We start from the raw sequence: 24,149 nt of genomic DNA, 5'->3' as shown, positions 1-24,149 counted from the left end.
GTTTTTTGCCTCTGACTTGGTGAACAAATTTTAAATTTTTCATAGTTTCTTTGATTTCAGAGGTAATTTTGATATATCTGCTGAGGGTTTTTAATTTGCCTCAATCTGAAAACGTTAATAGCAATGCAACTCGAAATATATAATAATTAACCATTCGTCCTGCTGCCATCTTCGACAGGAAAAATCCGGAGGAATAGCGAATAGGTAAACAAAGAATGGATCCTATCATCGACTGGCAAATATCGCGCCACGACATCAAATCCCGGGGTCAGTATCTGCTCGAAACCGGTAAATGGGCCGATTGTCACTTTCTGGTCGGTCAGGAACCAAATCATCAGATGCTAGCGGGACATAAGCTTATCCTGGCGATGGCTTCTCCTGTGTTTGAAGCCATGTTTTACGGAGGTCTTGCCGAGAAGAACGACCCGATACCGATTTTGGACATTGACCCTTCGGCATTCAAATCATTGTTGGAGTAAGTATTTTTATAGTACGGTTAAAATTAAGGAGATTTGTCCAACATATGTTCCACCATAGGTATATATACACAGACAAAATAAACATCAATTCGGTGGACAGAGCCTGCGAGCTGTGTTATGGAGCAAAGAAGTACATGCTTCCCCATGTCGTCGAGCAATGCATTACGTTCCTGTGGTCGGATCTCTGCCCTAAGAACGTATGCCGGGCATATGAATTTGCCAAATTATTTGAAGAGCCCCGTCTGATGGAGAAATGTCTGCAAATAATGTGTACTAAAACGATAGATGTAGTCCAGGATTCAAGTTTCGAGGATGTCGAACTCAGTACGATTATCACGATCCTTGATCAGGATGTACTAAACATTGATTCCGAACTTAATCTGTTTTGGGCTATAAACAAATATGCAGAAAAACACGGATTATGTTCAAGCCGCCATCCTGAATCAAACCAATCCAACAATGACCAGGACCAGATCGGTTCACCACAATCGCCTCCAACCGTAGATGTCGAAGCTGGTCCATCAAATGTCCAACCTGGTGGCAATCAAAATATTCCTATGGGAAACAACGAACAGCAAGCGGCTCCAATTCCACTGGTAAATACTGGACGCCAGCAAGAGCTGCCCACGATTCGGGATGCCATTCGTCGGATTCGATTCTTATCGCTCAACCCTCAGCAATTTGCGGAAGGTCCTGCTCGGACCAATCTTTTGACGCAGTCGGAAGCGTTCGCCATCTTGATGAATATCTCAACGGCGAACAGTTGTTATCCGATGCCAGAAGGTTTTACAACTAATAAGAATCCAAGAAATGCATTTTCTGATTCATCACCTGCTAGCCCCATAGCCGGTCCGAGTAGTAATGTTCCTCCGCTTGGTCATCAGCCTGGTGCGTCCGCTGGGCCAAGCGGATTGTTTCCACAACATGTCCCACCGCCACAACCGGCACCAGTACCGTCACAAACCGTTCCAGCCCCAGCTCCGGCTCCTGTCCCTCCAGCGCATCCAGAAAACCCGGAAAGCCCATTTTATCCGGATTATCTAGATGAGATCCGCAACAATGACTCGAATTATGATCGTAAATATTACTGCCGCCGTATCATGCGCCAGCAAACCGAATGCCTCAATACATCGGTGCTCGATTGCTCTTTGACCTTCATCGTGGATCGCTCCGTGTGCATCACAGGAATTGAGGTCCCGACGCAAGTTCAAGGTTCGTCTATTGTTGGAAATGACCGCTACTCGGAGCTGCTCTATGCTCATCTCCTTGATGCTCACGGATCACGTTTGACCTACACACATTGCAACCAACGAGTCCAGTACAATTCTATGCTGGAGATCTCATTCGATAGACCTGTCTTCATACAGCGGCACAAGATGTACAAAATTGGAGTTGTATTCAACAAGGTGGGATGGTATCCCGTTAGCCAGTCCGTGGCAAAGGTCAATTGTGACAACGTTTGCTTCACGTTCTGTGTTGGATCGCAGTCGGAATCGGTCCGCGATGGATTGATCCGAACAATTGTATTTACCTATACGCGTGATGGAATAGCGTATTCCTAAACCGTGGAGTACATGTAAGTATTTCTCGAAACGCATAATAATTTCAGCATGATAACATTTTGAATTATTTGATTGTGTATTTAAAACAAATAATTGAAAAAGATAACAATTTAAATTAATTGATAGGTGTGTGACTTCTATCATCATGGCAGCAACATGATATTACATTATACTAAGGTACATAGGTTATGAGAAAGATCATCAATATACTGCCTATAACCACATATCAGTCCCATATGTCAGTTTGTCCCATCAAGCAGAGTAATCGCATATCATTCCCATCCTGAAATTCAATCGTGCAGAAGTTCAGTTTTTTTTTTTAATTTTCACATATTTTGCTGATATAACAAAACATGCAAGCTTCATTGCAACTGATTTTAAATCGAAAAAATTCTCAATAAATTAACTATATTTTTTAAAATATTGGCATGGGAATTGGGTTGTTTAATTTCGCAAAACATACTGGTTTGCATACTCATCATCTCAAAGAGCTTCGTTTTCTGAGCACAACGATGTTCTTATCATAGCCATAGACATTCATCACAATTTTTAAATCAAGATTTAAGTTACATACATACTCGCATACATATTCCCACACTGAACCAATATGACATACTCCTGTTATGTGGAAGTCTAATAAATTTGCGCTATAAGATAATCCAATGAAAATGATATGATTGAAAATGTGTCAGGTAAATTCTATATGAATATCTGTTACATTTACAATGCTGATAATTTGGTAACACATGAAATTTACTTCTTCTTTTGACACATATATTTAATTGATTTCTAGAAATAAATCGAAAAATAAACATCAGGCAGTGGGAGCTTTCACAGTTGTGTCTTTTTTTTTATTGTAGCTGATTTGGGATTCGATCAAGAACTGTTGAGGTGTGATGCTTTCGGTGTCTGCGCTCGATTCCACTGGGCCACGGCTGACTTCAAGATTTAGCTCGTTCAATCAGCATGAAGTAAGAACAGCTCTCCCGATATGGAATGTAGTGCAACGTTATGCTCGTTTTGCTAGAGTGAAGAAAAATAACACTGACAAATTTATGCTCCGTTTCGGTGGTGTCGTGTATTCAAATCTTTCTTAATGCTCCTGTGTGCAATAAAACAACGACTACATTATATGAGTTCATGGAACTGGTTCATGAAGTTCGAGTACTCGTGTTGGAATCTAAATTAGCCGTGTAGAAGGCTTACAATTAGAATCTTAGCAAAGTAAATATTGCAGTAGAATCATTTTTTTGACGTAGGACTACGTCTTTGATTTCTATATGGGGGTACACTTTGTGACAACCGAAATTGGAACATGTAACAAATAAAGAAAGATTTTGAACGTTAATAACTCAGCTGACCCTGGTCCAATTCCAATAATTTTATCACCAATCGATCATAAATATGGCTACGCATCGATAACAATGCTCCCGAATGTTGATTTTTAACAAGAAACTATCGAAAAACTGGTAAATTTCCAGCATTGTCCAAAAGCGTCGAATTAACTAACAAATCCACCAATTACCTACATGCATATGCTGCTTCCCCAGCACAGTCGTCAGAGAGTAGTAAGTAGACGAAACAAGTCGAAGTGGCATTCGCCCCCGATCATCGGGCGCGTGCGAATAGGGAGGATGGAATTGCGTAATATTTTGCACACTCATCGCCATATTCAGAACCAAACGCAAATTCTTCGAGATAACCATCATCCGTCGTCTGGCTCGCCGTGGCGGTGTCTGACGTATCTGCGGTCTGATTTACGAGGTGTGATGAAGGTGTTCCTGAAAAATGGGATCCGTGATGCTGTCACCTACACTAAACACGCCAAGCGTGAGCGGCCATGGATGTCGTCTACGTTTTGAAGTGACAGAGACGCACTCTGTTTGGTTTCGGAGGTTAAATCTGGATCAACAATAGAAAAGGGCCCATTAGCATTTGTAAACAAACCGTTCCAAAGCCCATTCCTCACAAATCGAAGGCTTCCCACACTAACCAACACCATCATCGTATAGGTAGAAGTTTCCCCTATCCGATGATGGTGTTGGTTTGCGTGGGTGGCCTTCGTTTTGTGAGTAAAGGGCTTTGGAACGGTTTGTTTACAAATGCTGATGGGCCCTTTTCTAATGTTGATCCAGAAATCATCACCAACTTTGGCAACAAAACGACTCTTTTCAGGGCCACCAAGCTTATTACAGTAAAGAGTAGGAATAGAATTCATCTGCCTGTTTGTCCATATTCAGAACCAACGACCACACAAAATGCTCATGTAATCAAACTGGAAGCAGGGGTACAAATTGTTTGGACGGATATTTTCGATGGAAGAAGCAAAAATCTAGCATCTAATTCAACGAAGACGGCAGGAAACAATTGTGAAGCCGAGTTATTTACGAAAGAGAGTGTCGATTAAGAGAATCGACCAATGTAGGTAGGACCTATTGAAAAGTAACGCGAGATTTGTTTTCCGTACTGAGTTCCAATGCTACTGACGCCAGGGAGGCAGCTCCCACACCTGGACCCTACATATCGACCCATCAACTCATGAACAGGGAATCAACGGCTTTACTTCCCGCCGGAAGGTGGGATCAGATATGTTATGCCTCAGAATATGCCGGTGCGACTGACATTGAACCCAGGCCTGCTAAGATTAGAGGTAATCACGATAACCACCGGCGCCGATATCTTTCAAGGTGATATGACGGCGAATGAGATTGACACAAATTTGAGTTAAGTTATCTCATAAATAAGAAATAAAGTGCAGGAACTCAGCGATGAGTAAATTTGCCTCATGTTTTCCCAAGTTTTTCCAGGATTTTCCAGGGAAAATTTCCCGAATTTGAGAAAAGTAAAGATTGGATTCACCCAGTCGATTGGTACTACCCCGAGACTCAATCAAATTTTCGTCAATTTCCTCATTTTCTGGCAGATATTTTAGGTTTTCCACAGGATACCATGAGACAAATTTACTCATCGCTGAGATCCTACACTTCTGGTGATTATGAGTGAACTAAACTCAAATTTGGGTCGTTCTCATTCGCCGTGTACGCAAAAGGAAAAGAGCCAGTGTTGCTACTTGATAGCAAACTACTCATAATGGGAGGAGTCTTTGTAGCTTTTATACCACTTGGTCGCACATCATTCTGCTTTAACCTGAAAAGATATAAAAGAGCGTTGCTGTATGGCATTAGCTCATTTTCGCTTCGGACGGCGTGGTGAACAGCAATAGCAGCAGTAGGAACAAGCAACAATTGACTGGTCGTGGTAAAGGCGGAAAAGGTCTTGGTTAAAGAGGCGCCAAGCGTCATCGCAAAGTTCTTCGAGATAACCGCCATCGGTCGTCTGGCTCACCGTGGTGGTGTCAAACGTATCTCCGGTCTGATCTACGAGGTGTGCTGAAGGTGTTCCTGGAAAATGAGGTCCGTAATGCTGTCACCTACACTAAACACGCCAAGCGTAAGTGGCCATGGATGTCCTCTTTAATAAATGGCCGTTTTCAGGGCCATCAAGCTTACATCAGTAAAGAGTTGGAATAGAATTTATCTGTGCTTGTTTGTCCATATTCAGAACCACAAGCCCCCAACGACCACACAAAATGCTCTCCAGAGTTGTAATCTTGTAACCAAACTTGGAAGCAGGGGTACAAGTGATTTTGATTGATTCTCGAAATCAACTTTCTCTTTGAAAAAAATTACTACAAATTTGGTACGCCTACAATTCAAAAACGGAAAGAGTTGAGATAATTGATAATTGATCAATTTAAAGAACAAAATGCTCTTCACATTTATTCCGTCCACTAGCGGTCCTACGTCAAGCTTCCGTTCGTGCCCCTAGGCACACACCCTTCTACTTTTTTTTTCAATCTCAATACATTCTTTTCCGGAACCCCTTATCTTATGGAACAATAACAAACAAAGATTATTCAATACAGTATCATTGTTGTTAGCAATATTTAGTTCGACTAATCATTTTAATGAGTTTACGATAACATCGTTGAAAATTGATTCAAAATATAAAAAGAACAATCATGTAAGATGTATTTTAATGGGAGTGATATTCATCCCGGAAAACCATACCAAAACAAATGTTTGCTGTTGGATTTCTTTTTCTTTTTTTTTTTTCCTTTGGTTTGTTTTTTCCGTCGATCTTGTTTTCCGTGCTGAGCACCAATGCTACCGACGTGCCAGGAAGGCAGCTCCCACACCTATCGACCCATCAACTCATGAACCGGGGACCAACGGCTTTACTTCCCATCCGAAGGAAGGCGTGATCAGAGATGTTATGCCTCAGAACATCCCGGCGGCGCCGACTGGGATTGAACCCAGGCCTGAATGCTGTTGGATTTCTTAAAAGGCAAATCTATATGACTATATATAATGATTGCGATAGATCTGTTTACAATCTTTAAACCTCAAAAATCAAAGGAAACTATTCCAATAAGATATACATGTTTTCCTATACTGCAAAGTTAAATGACAGTCGAATAGCTTTTACATGTCTGTTTACACACGACATATCAACAAACGTCAAAAATCGTTAAAAGCAACTCCAATAAAATATACATGATTATCTTATAAGATAATTCTTTAGTGAGCAATATTCATCAGGTATATTTAACTGAATTTTCTCATAGTGCAAACTTATATGATTTTCCATTAGTTTCTAGATGTCTGTTTCCACCCATGACATCCCTAATAAAAATATACCATAAACGAATGATAATCCAAATGATTGAACTATTCCACAAATGGTTTGGATTATACCCAGAACACGTCGTTAAGGAAAATAACCATAACAATTTTATTAGGGATATCACCAGTTTTTCACCATTAAATATATCAGATAATATTCATATACATCTTACCTATCGCTAACCACGTTCGAAGCAAAGTTTTATCAAGTACTAAGGCCGCGGCCAGGGTAGACGCGACACGCGACGCGACGCGATGCGACTCACGCAAGGAATAATAATAAATAATAAGATTCTTTTGAATTGGTCGCGTCGCGTCGCGAATCGCGTCTACCCTGGCCGTACCCTAAGTATGTGAAATTACGATAGAAATCATTCCATATCGCAATCATAGTTTTTAAGTGATAATCCGATGGAACCTATCAATCATCACATAGAATGAATAAATCTGCTGACATTGCTATGGTATAAGATGGATCCAATAAACGTTACATGTCGATTTGTTTCAGTGCACCGAAGGGTGCTAAAATGGTGATTTTTCAAATGTAATCGCACTTTTTTTAAAAATACTTTCAGTGTACCAACATTGGGTTAAAAATGGAATCGAAATCAAAAATTTCATCAACGACCTATTTTAAATAAGCGTGATTGCAACTAATAGATTTAGAGTAAATTACAAATTTAATTCTTTTTAAAAATCGAGATGAATGTCTATGGAATCGATAAAAATATTATTGTGCTCAGAAAACAAAGCTTTTTCAGATGATGTTGATGTTGAAAACCGGTTTGTTTATCGAAATTAAACAACCATTTGATGAAATTTTAGATTTCGGTTCCATGCATAATGCAGATTTCGAATACATATTTACCTCATTATCCCTAAACAATCCAATTGCAATTCGTAACTTCGTTTGCCATTTTCTCAATGCCTAATGTTTCCATATGAGACTGATATGTGATTATAGCCAGTATAGCTGTGTTGTAGATCCATAATCACACTGTTCAATTTATTTATCAAAACAAGCTGAACGATAATTAGGTCCTAAGTAACATTGATCGATTCTCTTTATCTACGTGACCGCTACAATGGTTTTATCCTATTTTTGCCATATTTTGTATTGCAACTGAAAAAAATAAATGAAAGTAGCCCCTAAATACTTTTGCAGATTTGAAAAGTGCGTTCAATTTCGTATAATAATTCACCAAGAGTTTCTGATTTGAGTAGCTCAAAACGTTTTTGTGAGCGTTGTTTTAGTTGAGAAGCAGAGATGCCAGATTTACAGACATTTCAGTGAATTTACAGACTTTTATTTTTTCACAGAATTTTTTTTTCGGTATAGACATTTACAGACTTTTTAGTTTTTTTCACAGATTTTACAAACTTTTGAAATCAAGGGAAAATTTATTTTTTTTTAATAACGCTTTTATTTTTCCAGGCTTATTTACTGTAGCTTTGCGGAGCCGATATTCATTGTTTAGATTACAAAATTACTTAAAACTAACGTTAGTAAAGCGGGGGCCGATTACTCGCGGCTATCCTTGAGGTTTAGGGGTAAAAAATTGTAACAAATGGATGGCAGGGTAGGGATTCCCTCCCCTTTGGCTAGTTTTTGCACCTTGCTGTTGATAGGCGGGCTTAATTTCATGCTTTATAGTGGAGTGTTGGAGACGGTAGGTTTATGGCCGGCGTTGCTGGCTCATGCCGCGATAGAATGGCGTCATGGGCAGGCAATGATACATCATTAGCACCTTTATGGAAAAATGAAGTGTTTCACACAGCAATTGGATACTCAATCTTCGTACAAAATTCTTCCTCCTCCAGCGACTGGGAATACGAGGAAGTGCCGGAATACCATAAAGCAAATTACGAAGAAGCCAAACGTAGACTATGTACAATAAATTGGCAAAATTTAATAAGTATTGAAGGAAATGTCGATACTGAAGTAGAAAAATTTCACTCAATTCTTCAAAGCCTAATTTTAGAAACTGTACCATCAAAAAAAAGAAGACGAACACAAAACAATAAACTACCCGCATGGTTCAATCAACAACTGAAAAATTTGAAGAATAAAAAACAGAAAGCTCATAAACTATACAAACTCGTAAACCTCCAGTTAAGAATAGTTCGGTTCAAAACCGTATTGATGCGTTTCGATCAGAACACTCAGAACCTCCTAGAGGTAAAGAGGGTAAGGTCAACCCATCCTACAGCGATGTTGCGAAGTATGTGAAGCTGGGTGTGCTCCCAAAAGATACCCGAATATGGAGCTTACAACAGCTCAATTAATTGCTACGCAAAAAGCAATTTTAGGTAAAGTAGCAGGTCAACGAAAAGCACCATTGAAACCAAAATTGAAATATTGAATGAAACGACTGAGTTAGACAGAACAAGAGCTGATGCTTGCACTTTGGCCAACAAAATCTTTACTGAAAGAAAGGTTGAATGGGCGATTGACTCCTTTGAACCTTTCAAGTCACCAGGTAGGGATGGAATTTTTCCTGTACTACTACAGAAGGGAAAAGCGGTTGTAATGCCTATTCTAACAAAGATATTTCGAGCAAGCTTAATATTAAGCTATATACCGGCAGTGTGGCGACAAGTGCGGGTTATTTTTATTCCCAAGGCTAATAAAAAGGATAAAACTTCACCAAAATCCTTCAGGCCAATAAGCTTATCGTCTATTTTGCTAAAAATAATGGAAAAAATAATAGATGAACACATAAAGTCATCATATTTAGTCACAAATCCTCTGAGCAAATATCAATTTGCATACCAGGAAGGTAAGTCATCAGTAACAGCACTCCATACGGTTGTTACAAAACTAGAAAGATCTTTTGAAGCAAAAGAAATTTCACTTGCTGCATTCCTCGACATTGAAGGTGCATTCGATAATTCATCTCACGATTCAATGACTACAGCTATGATGAAACGTGGTTTCGATCAAAGCATTGTAAATTGGATCAATGAAATGTTATCAAAAAGAGAAATATCAGCAAACCTTGGAAGCTCACTCATCAGTGTAAGAGCAACCAAAGGATGCCCGCAAGGAGGCGTGTTATCACCTCTATTGTGGTCTTTAATAGTTAATGATCTTCTCAAAAATTTAATAGCTCATGGCTTCGAAATAATTGGCTTCGCAGATGATATAGTCATAATTGTACGTGGCAAATATGATTGTATTATCGCTAACAGAGCTTTAAATTTTGTCTCATCGTGGTGTGATAGGGAAGGATTAAACATAAATCCTTCTAAAACTACTATCGTGCCATTTACCCGAAGGAAGAAATTTTCATTAGACAACATAAGATTGAAAGGCACACTTTTGGAACTTTCTAATGCTGTCAAATATCTTGGAGTAATCCTCGATAGTAAACTTAATTGGAATATGCACCTAGAGCAGGCAATAAACAAAGCTACTAATGCTCTATGGATATGCAAAAGAACATTTGGTAAACAGTGGGGACTGAAACAGAAAATGATCCATTGGATTTACTCGGCAATTGTGAAACCCAGGATTACTTATGGTGCATTGGTCTGGTGGCCAAAAACAAAAGAGAGTGTTGCTCAGAGAAAGTTAGAAAAACTCCAAAGGTTAGCAACTCTCTCAATAACAGGTGCAATGAGAAGTACACCATCGAAGGCATTGGATGCTTTGCTTTATATGCTACCATTGCATCAAAGGTCAGTGAAACTCTTTGAAGGGGACCTTAGAGGACATCTTACGATTCTAAAAACTGTTAGTATCAACTCTCTAGTAAGGAACAACGAAGACTGGATCGAGAAAAGATACAACTTCAATCGACTTTTTCGAGTAGTTGACCCGGGGCGTAATTCATGGCAATTTGGTGGCCCGGTTCTTCGTCCAGGATCGATTGTTTTTTATACAGATGGTTCAAGATTGAACAATCAAGTGGGAGCAGGAGTAACTGGCCCAGGGATAGAAATATCGGTTCCTATGGGCAGATGGCCAACTGTGTTCCAAGCTGAAATCCAAGCAATTTTAGAGTGTTCCGTTCTATGTTTGCGTAGAAACTATAAGAGTTTAAATATATGCGTCATGTCCGACAGTCAAGCTGCTCTAAATGCTTTAAAGTCGGCGACATGTACATCAAAACTTGTCTGGGAGTGTGTTCAATCACTTCAAAAATTGTCTTGTCATAATCAAGTCAACTTATATTGGGTTCCTGGTCATTGCGGGATTGAGGGAAATGAAAGAGCTGATGCACTAGCAAGACTCGGATCTTCTCATTAGTTCATCGGGCCAGAGCCCTTTTGTGGCTTATCGGCTGCATCTCTTAGAATGGAGCTAAAAGCGTGGGAATCTTCAAAAGTGGAGGAAAACTGGAAGAACACTTCCATTGCTAGGCAGTCGAAGCGATTTATTAATCCAAACATTTCTGTGACCCACAAAATCCTGGAACTATCTAAGAAAGATCTTAGTATATATGCAGGTCTTATAACAGGTCATTGTCCGAGCCGTTATCACTTGAAGCTGATTGGAAAACTTCAAGATGATGTATGTCGCTTCTGTGGCATAGAAAAGGAAGACTCGGAACATTTGCTATGCCACTGTCCGGCAATTTTCAATAAAAGGCGTAAGTTCTTCGACAAGGGGCTGATAGAAACCTTTGACATTTGGAGAACAACTCCCAGTACGGCAGTGCACTTTATTCGAAGTATAATGCCGTGCTGGGATAATGCTATTAGTCAAACGATGGCGATTACTCCTAATAATAGTGATACGGCATCTTGATATAGCTAAAGAAAAAAAATGGGGAATATATCACAATAGATCAAAAAAATGGTCGCAGTGATGAAAATACCCGATAAGGAAAAAAAATACAAAAAAGTAAAAACTGAAACCAATTTGCGAAACTACCACAACTTATGCAACCAATTAAATACAGCTATCAACTCTGCATATGAGGACTATAACCGCAAAGTCGAAAATGAAGTCAAATCATGTCCTAAGAACTTTTTTAATTATGTAAACACGAAATTAAAAAGCAGCAATTTTCCTTCGCGAATGAATTTGGATGCAAATGTAGGTGAGAATTCTTCTGAAATTTGCAATCTCTTTGCAAATTTCTTCCTAGAAGTATACACCACATTTTCCGAAGAAGATCGTGACCGCGATTTCTTTTCATTCATTCCTGAAATTTCTAAAAACATCTCTGTCAACTAACTTTCTATACATGAAGTCCTCAATGCACTAAAAAACTTAAACGCGTCGAAAGGGTCTGGACCTGACGGCATCGCACCCATATTTTTGAAAAACCTTTCTGAAGAACTCGCATTTCCTCTAGAGCGTCTTTTCAACATGTCTCTGAAAAATGGAAAATTCCCTGAAATTTGGAAATCATCTTATTTGGTACCTATTTTCAAATCAGGTGCAAAATCAGACATTCGAAATTATCGTGGAATTGCTATTATTTCTTGCATTCCAAAACTTTTTGAATCAATCGTAAACGGCAATATTTTTCAGCAGGTGAAAAACCTAATTACAAGTAAACAGCACGGCTTTTTAAAGGTCGCTCAACTACCTCTAATCTTCTAGAATATGTATCTTTCATTATTAAAGCGTTGGACAGTGGCAAGCACGTTGAAGCGCTATACACCGACTTCAGTAAAGCATTTGACCACATCGACATACCATTATTAATCCTCAAATAGCAGAAAATAGGAATGGAGCCTGGACTTTTGAATTAGCTTCAATCATACCTAACACATCGTAAACAAATAGTCCGCTTTCAAAATAAACTTTCAGAACCAATTTCAGTCACCTCTGGGGTACCCCAGGGTTCTCATTTAGGCCCACTTCTTTTTATTTTGTACATAAACGACATTTCCTACATACTTAAAAAAATAAAATTGCTTGTATATGCAGACGACATGAAGCTCATTATGGAAATAAGTAATTCTAGCGATGCAGAAGAATTCCAGAATGAAATCAATATATTCCACACCTGGTGTAGTAAAAGTCTACTTCAACTGAACGTAAAAAATGTACTGCAATAGCATTTAGCAGAAAAATTGAAACACCGCATATTGAAATATCATTAGGCAACCAAATAGTAGAAAAAAGCAAAATTGTAAGAGATCTAGGTGTAATCCTAGACTCCAAACTAACTTTTATAGAACATTATAATACTATCATTAGTAAAGCAAACAGAATGCTAGGCTTCATCAAAAGGTTCAGTCATAATTTCGAAGACCCATACTGTTGGAGTAAATCGGTAACGCAGTGTGCTGATCACCTCCTTGGAGACCGAACGTCACCCCTAGCAACCTAAGTTTTCTTAAATAAACAACGGTGAAAAACTTTTCATTCCTGTTCAAGACTCCACTCAAGCTAGTCGTTAAATAAAATCCATTCTACTTTTAAACTTTGCTGTTCCGGTTCTTTCTAACAATCAAGAGGTTATGGGCGACTCACGCAAGGATTTGGTCCACGGGATCCCGCAGTTCTCGGGCACCGGTTTCGACAATTGGCAATTTCGAGTGGAGAAGTATCTGAAGTCCGTGAAGCTGTTGGATATCATCAAGAAGGATCCTCCGATGGAAGCGGCCGAGCTCACGAAGTTCCAGGAAGATGACGGTAAGGCGGCGTTCCTGCTGACGTCATTTGTTCATGACGATTTGCTGCATTTGGTGCGGGACAAGGAGACGTCCAAGGAGATGTGGATGAGCCTTGAATCCGCCTACGCCAAGAAGTCCGTCTCGTCGCAGACATTCGTCAGGAAGCAACTTGCGAAGCTACGAATGATGGAAGGTTCGTCTGTGAAAGATCACCTGAAAACCTTCGAAGAGCTGATCCGACAACTGAAGCTGGCCGGAGCGAAGCTTGAAGAGAACGATATTGTGTCCCAGCTGTTTGCTACCCTTCCCGAGTCGTTCGATCCGTTGGTTACGGCACTGGAAAATCTAGGTGAGGAAAACCTAAAACTGGATGTTGTTCGCGAGCGCCTTCTTGCCGAGGAGCTCAAGAAAACCGACCGGGCAGCGGATTCCTGCCAAGAGAAACCTGCAGCATTCCAAGGATCGAAGCAGAAGCCTGGTAAGTTCACCGGAAAGTGTAACCGTTGCCAGAAGAAGGGGCACAAGGCCAAGGACTGTCGTGTGAAGTTGAAGACAGATGGGCGCGCTGAAGCTAACGCTGCTGCTGGAGGTAAGGCGGTGGCTTTTATGACCGGGATATGCTCTCAAACAAAGGACGAGGGAGCAGTTTCCTTTAAGCTGGATTCCGGAGCCTCGGACCACCTTGTGAATGTGAAGCACTGTTTCGCCGACCTCACGAAGCTGAAGCACCCTGTCGTCATAAACGTGGCGAAGGATGATCAATCCCTGATTTCCCGGCACAGTGGCACGATCAACGGCGTCAACAAGGAAGGTAACTATATCAGCTTGAAGAACGTCCTCTTCGTACCAGATCTTCGAGCGAACTTGCTATCTGTGAAGAAGATGGCAAAAGCGGATCTTGATGTCACATTCACGAAAAAGGAAGCGATCATGAAGCAAGGTCGTGACCTGATTGCGAGATGTCCCATGCGGGGCGATTTTTACGAGCTCGATCTCCGTGTCGATACGGTGGCGGCCAACATGTGTGGAGCTGTGACTGGTAACCTGTGGCATCGTCGACTGGCTCATTTGGGGAGCAAGAGTTTGCAGACACTCGCGAAGCATGGCATGGTAACAGGTATTCCCGAGAAACTAGATAAATTGGATTTTTGTGATGTTTGTGTTCTCGGAAAGCAGTGCCGAGAACCATTCACGGGTACTAGAGTCCGTGCTACAAGACCTCTAGAACGAGTGCACTCCGATGTGTGCGGTCCAATTACACCAGCGGCTTGGGATGATTCTCGGTACTTCGTCACCTTTATTGATGATTACACGCACTTTGCAGTAGTATATCCCATCAAGAAGAAGTCCGAGGTGTTCCAGAAGTTTCGAGAGTACGAGGCCATGGCGAGTGCCGCTCTGGGACATTCGATTTCGAAGCTGACTGTCGACCAAGGGCGCGAGTATTGCTCCAATGACCAGCATGATTGGTACGTTTCCAAGGGGATCCAAGTCGAGCCAACCGCAGCGTACACACCACAGCAGAATGGAGTGTCCGAACGGTTCAATCGGACAATCGTCGAAAAGGTGCGTGCGATGCTGATTGAAGCCCAAACTCCGAAGAATCTGTGGAATGAAGCGGTTCTAGCGGCGGTATACCTGACAAACAGAAGTCCAACCTCCGCGGTATCTGATTGGAAGACTCCTGCGGAAATGTGGACTGGTCACAAGCCGGACGTTAGTAAACTACGTGTGTTCGGCTGTAAAGCATTTGCTTGGGTGTCCACGGCACAGAGGAAGAAACTGGATCCGAAAAGCAAGCCTGCTGTGATGATCGGCTATGCGCCGAACGCCTACCGCCTGTGGAACAAAGAGAAGAAGCAGTTATTCCTAGCCAGAGATGTCAAGTTCGATGAAAACAGTTTTCCGTTTGCCACCCAGATCCGTGACGAAACTCCTTTGGTTGTTGCTCCGTACGAGTTCGAGGATCAAGATGAGGAAGACGTGCAAACCCCTGAACAGTCCGTTCAACCCGATGAGCCGCTGGTGGCTCAACATGACGACATCCTGACTGATGATGAAGAAGGCGAGGTTGAAGACGACGGTGTTGAAGAAACCGGAGCGCTCCCTTCGCAACTAGACCGTGGTTCAAACCTCGAAATGGAAACCCCGAGGCGCAGCGAACGGGAGCGCAGACTCCCCGGTAAGTTGAAAGAATTTCTGGTTGGAAAAATTTTCACTGCCGCGCAATCCCATTCTGCAGATGTTCCCCATAACGTTTCCGATGTACTATTTGACGGTTCCGTTGGACGAGATGAGGCCGAGCGTTCGATCTTCGATGTCCCGGAGGCGTACAAGGAGATCGCTGGACGAGCCGACGAAGCTCTTTGGCAGCAAGCGGTCCGTGAGGAACTGCAGTCGCTAGCGGACAACCATGCTTGGCGATTGGTGAGATGCCCTGCTGGTGTGGTTCCGCTCAAATCGAAATGGGTCTTCCGAATCAAGCCGGACGAGCATGGCGAACCGATCCGTTACAAGGCGCGCTTGGTGGCGAAGGGATTCCAACAGAAGCCCGGAGTCGACTACAACGAAACATATTCCCCCGTAGCAAAGTTAGCCACGATACGAACCGTTCTTGCTGTAGCAACCCACCGAAGGATGCACGTTCACCAACTCGATGTGAAGACCGCATTCCTCTACGGTGAGCTTGAAGAAGACGTCTACATGGCCATACCCGAAGGAGTTACAGCACCGCCGAACTTCGTTTGCAAGCTGGATCGATCGCTGTACGGACTGAAGCAAAGCCCCCGCTGTTGGAACAACAAGCTAAACGACCTTCTACTGGATTTCGGCTTTACCCGTTCCCGGCATGATTACTGTCTATATACCAGGATCGACGATCGAGGGGGGGTATACATAATCATCTACGTGGACGATTTGCTCATTGCTGGCGATCGACTGGACCTGGTGAAGGAGATCAAGCGTGCTCTTTCCAAGAAGCTCCAGATGACGGATTGCGGCGTGGTTAATCATTTCCTTGGAATGAAGATCCGATACGACCGCGCCACCGGATGCATGTACCTGGCGCAAGAAGCTGCTGTGGACCGTGTGCTGACGAAGTTCGGCATGCAAGACTGTAACCATGTCAAAACCCCAATGGAGAAAGGCTGTTTCCTGCCACCACAAGCTGCGAATCCTGTGTCGCATCCATACCGTCAATTGCTGGGCAGCCTGATGTATACGATGCTGTGTGTTCGACCGGACATATGCTACGCTGTTGGATACCTAGGGCGCTTCCAAGTTCAACCTGATGAGGCCCACTGGCAAGCCCTGAAGAGAGTGGTCCGTTACGTGAAGGGAACGAAGAACTTGAAGCTCCAGTACAAGCAAAACGACGACGCTGAGGCACTTGTCGGGTACGCAGACGCTGACTGGGCATCGGATGCTGAGGATAGGAAATCCGTTAGTGGCTTCGTCTTTAAGGTCTTTGGGAACACCGTGTCTTGGGCAAGCCGCAAGCAACAAACCGTTGCACTGTCGTCGTGTGAAGCCGAGTATGCAGCTTTAAGTGCCGCGGCCTCCGAAGGGCTGTGGCTGCACGGAATCCTTGAAGACCTGAAGCAAGTTCGACCGGACACGGCATTCAAGGTGTACGAAGACAACCGTGGGTGCATTGCAATGGCCACAAACACCGAAATCAAGCGTGTCAAGCACATCGATGTAAAGCACCATTTTTTGCGCGACCATGTGGCACAAGGAAGACTTCAAATCGAAGCAATTGATACAGCAAACCAAATAGCGGACACGTTCACCAAGCCCCTGGAACCTGGACGTTTCCGCGAACTGAGGACCCTCCTAGGACTGACCGATTCAGGGGGGGTGTTGGAGTAAATCGGTAACGCAGTGTGCTGATCACCTCCTTGGAGACCGAACGTCACCCCTAGCAACCTAAGTTTTCTTAAATAAACAACGGTGAAAAACTTTTCATTCCTGTTCAAGACTCCACTCAAGCTAGTCGTTAAATAAAATCCATTCTACTTTTAAACTTTGCTGTTCCGGTTCTTTCTAACAATCAAGACATACACTATTAAGCTTTTATATACCACATATGTAAGGCCAATTCTGGAATACTGCCACCTAGTATGGAATCCATACATTTCCATACACGAAGAACGCATAGAATCTGTCCAAAATCAATTCCTTTTATATGCTTTACGTAAATTGAATTGGACTGCATTTCCATTACCATCTTATGAAGCGCGCTGCATGCTCAATGCTCATCAATATACAAACACTCAAGGAGCGCCGCCAATTTGCAATGCTTTTCTTCATCAACGATATTATTTCAATGCGCATAGATTCGGCAGAAATTCTCGCACAATTAAACTTTTACACACCTTGTCGATATCTTAGAACACGGGATTTATTTTCAGAAACATCGTACAGAACAAACTATGCAAATCGAATGATGCGCCTATATAATTTGCATTGCGGAACTATTGACATCACTATGTCCAAGCAGCAAATAAAAACTAAGCTAAAACAGAATAGAATTAATGCATAGTATGTAAGTAAACATTGTAATAATCATTGTATGTAGTCTACACTGGCTTGACGAAATGGAAATAAAGATAAATGCTGAACACCCATGTAGCAGCAGTTCATAAAAAAAATTACTAAACTTCCCCTCTGATAAACCGCTGCATGAGAGAACCAAAGATCTTGTCTAGTAGTGATAGTATCACACTTGTTACTCCTTTAATTGAGAGCCTCGTCGTAGTACGCTTACGTATAGGCACTGACGTTGGGTGTGATACTGGCGGGTTTTGCCGCAAATCACTCTTATTTTATTTATTTTTACGCAGATAGATTTATTTGGGTTTGCAAGGGAATTATACTATTGAAATATTTCAGAAAGTGCCCAACGGTACTCCTTCTACTTGCGTGACAAGCTTTCATTGTTGTTTTCATTGAAGTATTACTCAGGGAACAATTTTAAACATCATTTTTGTACATGGTATTGTAACTAATCTTATATGTGCTTCATTTTGATTTGGGATAAATGTTTGAACTATGGCTCGGGATTTCCACTGTTGCGTGCTTCTATTGTGATATATCCATACGTAATTTTGTGGGACGACATAGTGGAAACGTGTGAGCGTAGTTGGAGCATATACCCTATATAATTTAAAATCAGCTAGGAAACTAACTTCAAAATGAAGCATTTTAGTCACTTGAGGGTGTCACCTGGGTCGAACTAAGATATAATAAATAGGTATAGGTCAAAATCAAAAGTACTTGAAACACGTTTAATTTTAGATTACAAGCACAAGTGCAGGTACTTAATAAAGCATGGGTTATGCTTGATTAGGTGAATTAGAGCTTTTAATAATTTATTAAATTAGACTAATGAGGTATCATAATCATCAAATGAACTTAAATAAGAAACTTCAGAAAGTCTAATGACATTAAGTAGATTAACAAAAGAATTAGGATGCGGGGGTCCGCTTAGGGAGGCAACTAACCTTTAAAGTTGTAGAATAAATCGTCTTATTTAGCCTTGAACTTAAAAAAGAAAACGCAGGCAGACCAATAGCATTTAGAAGATTAACAAGGAGAGGAACAGTTTAGGAAATAAGTAAAAGTAGAGGTATCTGACAATTAATAGCTTTTAAACTTTTGGAGGTATTGTATTCCCCTGAGTTTGTTGTACTCGATTACTATATAATTCTCTCAATAAGCGAAATCTCTGTAGTTTGTTGCTTGTAGAGGTTACCAGGCTGTAGGCTTACCAGAGAACGTGAGGTTGCGAATTCTAATAGTGCAATTTCCCGTTTCTACTATTGTAGTTTCGCGAACCATCCTCGAGTTTCCGCAAGAGTTTTCGATCTCTATATCTTCGGTAGTGTCTACTAAAATAATGCCTTCTGTGATATCATTGACTTGTAATGTTTCCTTTGTTCTCACAAACGGACAAGTCGGCATTTGATGGGTTAAAATTTTATAGACGCATTCGTCTTCGACTAACTTGCTATTCTCGCATATATCGCCCTTAGTTGTCTGAGAATAAATCAGATTACCATGCTTTGCCACTAGGTTAATGTGAGTATCTATCCGTGTGTCGTTGACCTTCAGAGTGTGGAGTTCCAGAAGGTCGTATGCCCTTTCGTCTAGGATTGGAGTTTTGATGAGTATAGCAGCTTGTCCTCCTTTAATGCCGATACTAGCTGTGCTGAATTTAAAAATTTCGTCTAAATAATTCAATTTTAGTCCCTGGTTTGCAAGTTTTTCGAAAATTATGGTTTTATCTTCTACTGAAAGAATATTTTTATTTACTAACCCTATTCTTGAAAACTCTATTTGTTCTTCAATATTCTCAAGAATGTGAATAATTTTATCTACATTGAAGATAAGATTGATAAATTCTAAATCTGATCTGAGACTTTGTACTGAATTATATTCTTTGGAAATTGTGGAGCTAATCTTTTTAATTGAATCTGTAATATTATTTATCTTTTCTTTAAGGTGATACTCTAAGGAAGCCTCAGCGTGAAACTTCAAAGGCACAAATGTCAGCTTCCACAAAACATACAAATTTGAACTTGCTACCCTCTGTTTGTAGTAGCACAGCAAACAAGGAGTAGCAATTTCAAATTTGTATGTTTTGTGGAAACTGACATTTGTGCCTTTAAAGTTTCACGCTAAGGCTTCCTTAGAGTATCACCTTAAAGAGTTCATTTATATGAATCTGTTGAGCTTGTTTGTGAACTAATTTATTTTCCTGTGTTTCTAACTCTCCTAAACTCCTGTGTATAATTTCTAGATCGTCATTATCAGGGTTCCCTGCAATGATTTTGATGGCGGATCCTAATGCGTTTATTAAGGCTCTTTTAGTTCTATGTCCATTTAAACTTGTGACTTTTCCTTTAGCTATCCTGATTTTATCTAGCAGGGTTAATTCCAAATGTTCGATAGTTTTGAATGATTGAGTAATTTTTTCTATATAATTTATGCTGTCCTCCAATGAACTGATGTTAATCTTGTACAAAGTCCTACCAAATCCAATCTTGATTCTTGCTAGTTTAATTTTGAAAGTTACTAGCCCATTGCTATTGGGTATTTCTTTATATGTTGTAGCGTTAATAAGTCCGGTGAAGAAGATTCTGCAATTAAAAATGATGATTTATTTGGTTTAGTTTTTAGTTATCTAATTTTAAATTCGGTTTTTATGGATTTTAATGTCGTTTTCATCAATGAAAGTGAATTCATTATTTGATTTAAAGGTTACCGTTTTATATGGGTCTCGATCTTTAGTTTGTCTTTGATTGATTTTAATGAGTTTTTGATCATTTTCATCTAACGTTTTAGGTGTTTCGTATTTAGCAAATTTACTTTCGTGGGCTACTTTCCGTTTGTTTAAGGTTCAATTTACTTTGATGCTTTTTGGAAAATTTCAAAAGCAGTTTTTTCCGACGCATTATTTAAGATTGCAAAAAGCTCGCACTATTCGATTCCTTTTGATATTTTACGTAAAATGACGCGAGTTTTTTGCAATCTAAAATAATGCGTCGAAAAAAACTGCTTTAGAATTTTTATCAATTCTTTCAAAGTAAATTGAACCTTAATTCAACTTTAATCGCGGAATGGTGACAGACGGCGGCATAGAATTTGGGAGAGTACCTTGTAGGCGGCGCTTAGCAGTGTGATCGCGCGGTAGTTGCAGCAATCCAACTTATCGCCCTTTTTGTAGATTGGGCATACGACACCTTCCATCCACTCCTCCGGTAATATCTCCTCCTCCCAAATCTTGGCAATTACCCAATGCAGCGCTCTAGCCAGTGCTTCACCACCGTATTTTAATAGCTCACTTGGTAGTTGATCTACACCAGTTGCTTTGTTGTTCTTCAGCCGACTGATCTCCTCCTCAACTTCTTGAAGATCAGGGGCCGGTAGCCTGTCGTCTGCTGCGCGTGCTCCAAGGTCTGTTGCCGTGCCACCTTCGTTTTCTGCTGCTTCACCGTTGAGGTGCTCGTCATAGTACTGCTTCCACCTCTCAATCACCTCACACTCGTTCGTGAGAAGGTTACCGTCCAAGTCCTTGCACATATCGGCTTGCGGCACGTAGCCTTTGCGCGATCTATTTAGCTTCTAGTAGAACTTCCGTGTGTCGTTTACGTGGTAAAGATTTTCCATCGCCTCGCGATCTCTTCCTTCGGAAAACCGAGTTTTGTCTGTTCCGCGCTTGTCTGTATCGCTCCACATTCAATCTCGTGCGGTGTTGCAGCATTCTCGCCCGTGCTGCATTCTTCTCCTCTACTAACAGTTTGCATTCGCCGTCAAACCAGTCATTTCTTCGGTCCGGGATTGCAGTACCTAGTGCCGCTGCAGCAGTACTACCTATGGCTGAACGGATGTCCCTCCAGCCATCTTCAAGAGAAGCTGCACCAAGCTGCTCTTCCGTGGTTAGTGCAACTTCCAGCTGCTGCGCGTAGTCCTGGGCAGCTCCGGCGTCCCGTAATTGCTGGGTCGCGGCGTTCGACTTCGCCGTGTGTTATGCACCGTCGAGAGTTTTGAGCGCATGCATACTGCAACTAGGTAGTGGTCCGAATCTAGATCTCCAGGTGGCTTTGTGGATATCCTTGCGGGGGAAAAAGGTACTTCGAACTACCATAGCCCAGGAGGCGGCAAAGTTCACGCATCGTTGGCCGTTGTCGTTCGATACGGCATGCAGGCTGTTTGGCCCGATTGCCGGTCTATACATTGCCTCCCGTCCTACCTGAGCGTTCATGTCGCCGATGACGATTTTGACGTCCCGTTGCAAACAGCCGTCGTACACCTACTCCAGCTGCGCATAGAACGCTTCTTTCTCGTCGTCGGGTCTCCCTTCGTGTGGGCAGTGCACGTTGATGATGCTGTATTGAAGAAACGGCCCTTAATCCTCAACTTGCACATCCTCGCGTTGATCGGCTGCCAACCAATCACGCGTTGGCGCATCTTACCCAGCACTACAAAGCCGGTTCCCAGCTCGTTGGTGGTGCCACAGCTCTGGTAGAAAGTAGCCGCTCGATGCCCGCTTTTGCATACCTTTTGTCCCGTCCAGCAAAGTTCCTGCAGTGCTACGACTTCGAAGTTGCGTGGTTGAAGTTCGTCATAGATTAACCTATCGCAACCCGGGAAGGCGAGCGATTTGCAGTTCCATGTTCCGAGTTTCCAATCGTAGTCCTTATTTCGTCGTGTAGGTCTGTGCCGATTGTTCCGATCCGTATTTCTTTCTTCGGTATTTGCAACTTTGTTTTTTTCCCAGGGCGGTTTGTTGGGCCTGCCCCAACCCCCTGTCTCGCCGGGGGACCATCGTGCACAGCTCTGTTTAGAGTCCCACGCTGGCACTAGGACGGTGATCAGCCGCTCCTAACATGGAGAACAGACGCCGTTTTGAGCCACACCTCCATGGTGAACAGACGCTCGGGTTTGGTGAAGCATTTCCTCTATCACCGTACTATGGTTACCGCGCCAGTGTTCGCGTCGCACCTCTTCACTTTGCTATTGCCGGACTGGCAACATTGTCCAAGCTACGCCACCCAGCTGTGTCCATGTTTCAGCTAGTAGTCTTTTGTTATCATATGACTCGAGGAGGCGTGAAGTAGGAACTTGTGAGGATCAGAGCTAGGTATTCCGCTCCTTCCAGGTTGTCAACTCACCATTTTGTAGGCACACTCAGCTAATTAGCTTATAAATTGCTCTTTTTAGTGTCGATTTCTTCATATTTAGGTGGAGCTCGTTCATATTTAGATGTGCTCGTTCCCCCACTGCTGGCGTGCAAAACCATTTGGCGGATTATTTTAACTTTTGGTTATTTTTTTTTGGTTATTTAAATTACAGACTATTTCTGAAATTCACAGACACAGACTTCTGAAAAAAAAATCTGGTATCTCTGTTGAGAAGTGGAAAACGTTGTAACGGTAATCGCTCACCAAATCATTTTAAGCTACTCAAATCATAATCTTTTGATCAATTCTTATAGAAAAATTATCACACTTCCCATATATGCAATAATATTTGATGATTACTTATCATTTTTTTCAGTTACAGTACAAAAACTGTCAAAAAATCAGGCAACAATGTGGATACATTCTGGTATTGTTTCAAATCTCGATTACTTTTTCGAACTGACGTATCCACTTTTGTAAACAATGCATATGCATTTGATCGTCGATTTGGTGTAACTGGTAGCTCGACCACACATACTAACGCCACTATCGAGTAGGGGAACCTTCCTGATATTGGTGTTAGATTATTACAAAAGTAGAATACGTCCTTTCGAAAAAGTAATCGAGAAATGCTTGCTAGAAACATGAAGGTGCCATCCGACTAATATTTTTCCACCAGCAATGTTACTACTACTTCAATGTTAGATCGACCCCAGGGCAGCAAGCACGGATATTACGAACAGAATGAAGCCATTGACGAGACGATATTTTAAAATGAATTTAGGCAGTTTATTGTAGCTGCTACTGTCTTCGCCCAAAATTACAAACTGGATGAATTTACATTGACAAAAACAGAGAACCGTGCTTAAATTATTCGAAAAATAAAAAAATATCTTACAAAAACGCAAAATCGCAGAAACATCTGGTAGGTACCAAAACTGCAGCTAATAATCAAACATTAATGATTGTTTCCTACTTGCGAATGTCTCCAACAATGAAATGATGAGTGCATTTTAATCCTTAGGCAATTGTACAACAAATCCTGGTGAATATCCACATAAAACCTACAGTGGTTTAAATATCTATGTAATCCATATAACTACCTTCCTATACTTTCGTTTTGGCTTCAGTCTATGGAACATAAAGATAGACTTTATA

At 41.5% G+C, this 24,149-nt stretch overlaps 1 protein-coding gene across 6 annotated transcripts; it reads left to right on the top strand.

Annotated features, from left to right (window-relative positions):
* LOC135708113 (uncharacterized) lies at positions 1 to 24,115 on the top strand. Of its 6 annotated transcripts, none has more exons than XR_010518282.1 (5): positions 1 to 62; positions 179 to 475; positions 538 to 2,055; positions 23,671 to 23,916; positions 24,016 to 24,115. XR_010518282.1 is itself a non-coding variant. In XM_065230058.1 (4 exons), the coding sequence occupies exons 2-3, from the start codon at positions 216 to 218 to the stop codon at positions 2,039 to 2,041; spliced, it is 1,764 nt and encodes a 587-aa protein (XP_065086130.1). In that variant the 5' UTR covers positions 1 to 62; positions 179 to 215; the 3' UTR covers positions 2,042 to 2,055; positions 23,671 to 24,094. The 6 variants fall into 6 exon arrangements, 4 of the variants coding, with proteins under 4 accessions (XP_065086130.1, XP_065086132.1, XP_065086131.1 ...); XR_010518283.1 differs by adding an exon at positions 23,368 to 23,418 and having other exon boundaries at positions 23,671 to 24,096; XM_065230058.1 differs by having other exon boundaries at positions 23,671 to 24,094.
* The last annotated feature ends 34 nt before the right edge of the window (positions 24,116 to 24,149 follow it).

The sequence above is a fragment of the Ochlerotatus camptorhynchus genome, unplaced genomic scaffold, assembly GCF_037179485.1.
Source record: "Ochlerotatus camptorhynchus isolate MF236.1 unplaced genomic scaffold, CSIRO-AGI_Acam_v1.1 ptg000327l, whole genome shotgun sequence".
In the NCBI taxonomy this organism is placed as follows: Eukaryota; Metazoa; Arthropoda; class Insecta; order Diptera; family Culicidae; genus Ochlerotatus; species Ochlerotatus camptorhynchus.
The sequence above is the reverse complement of the archived record's forward strand: the minus strand, read 5'-3'. Positions and strand labels throughout refer to the sequence as shown.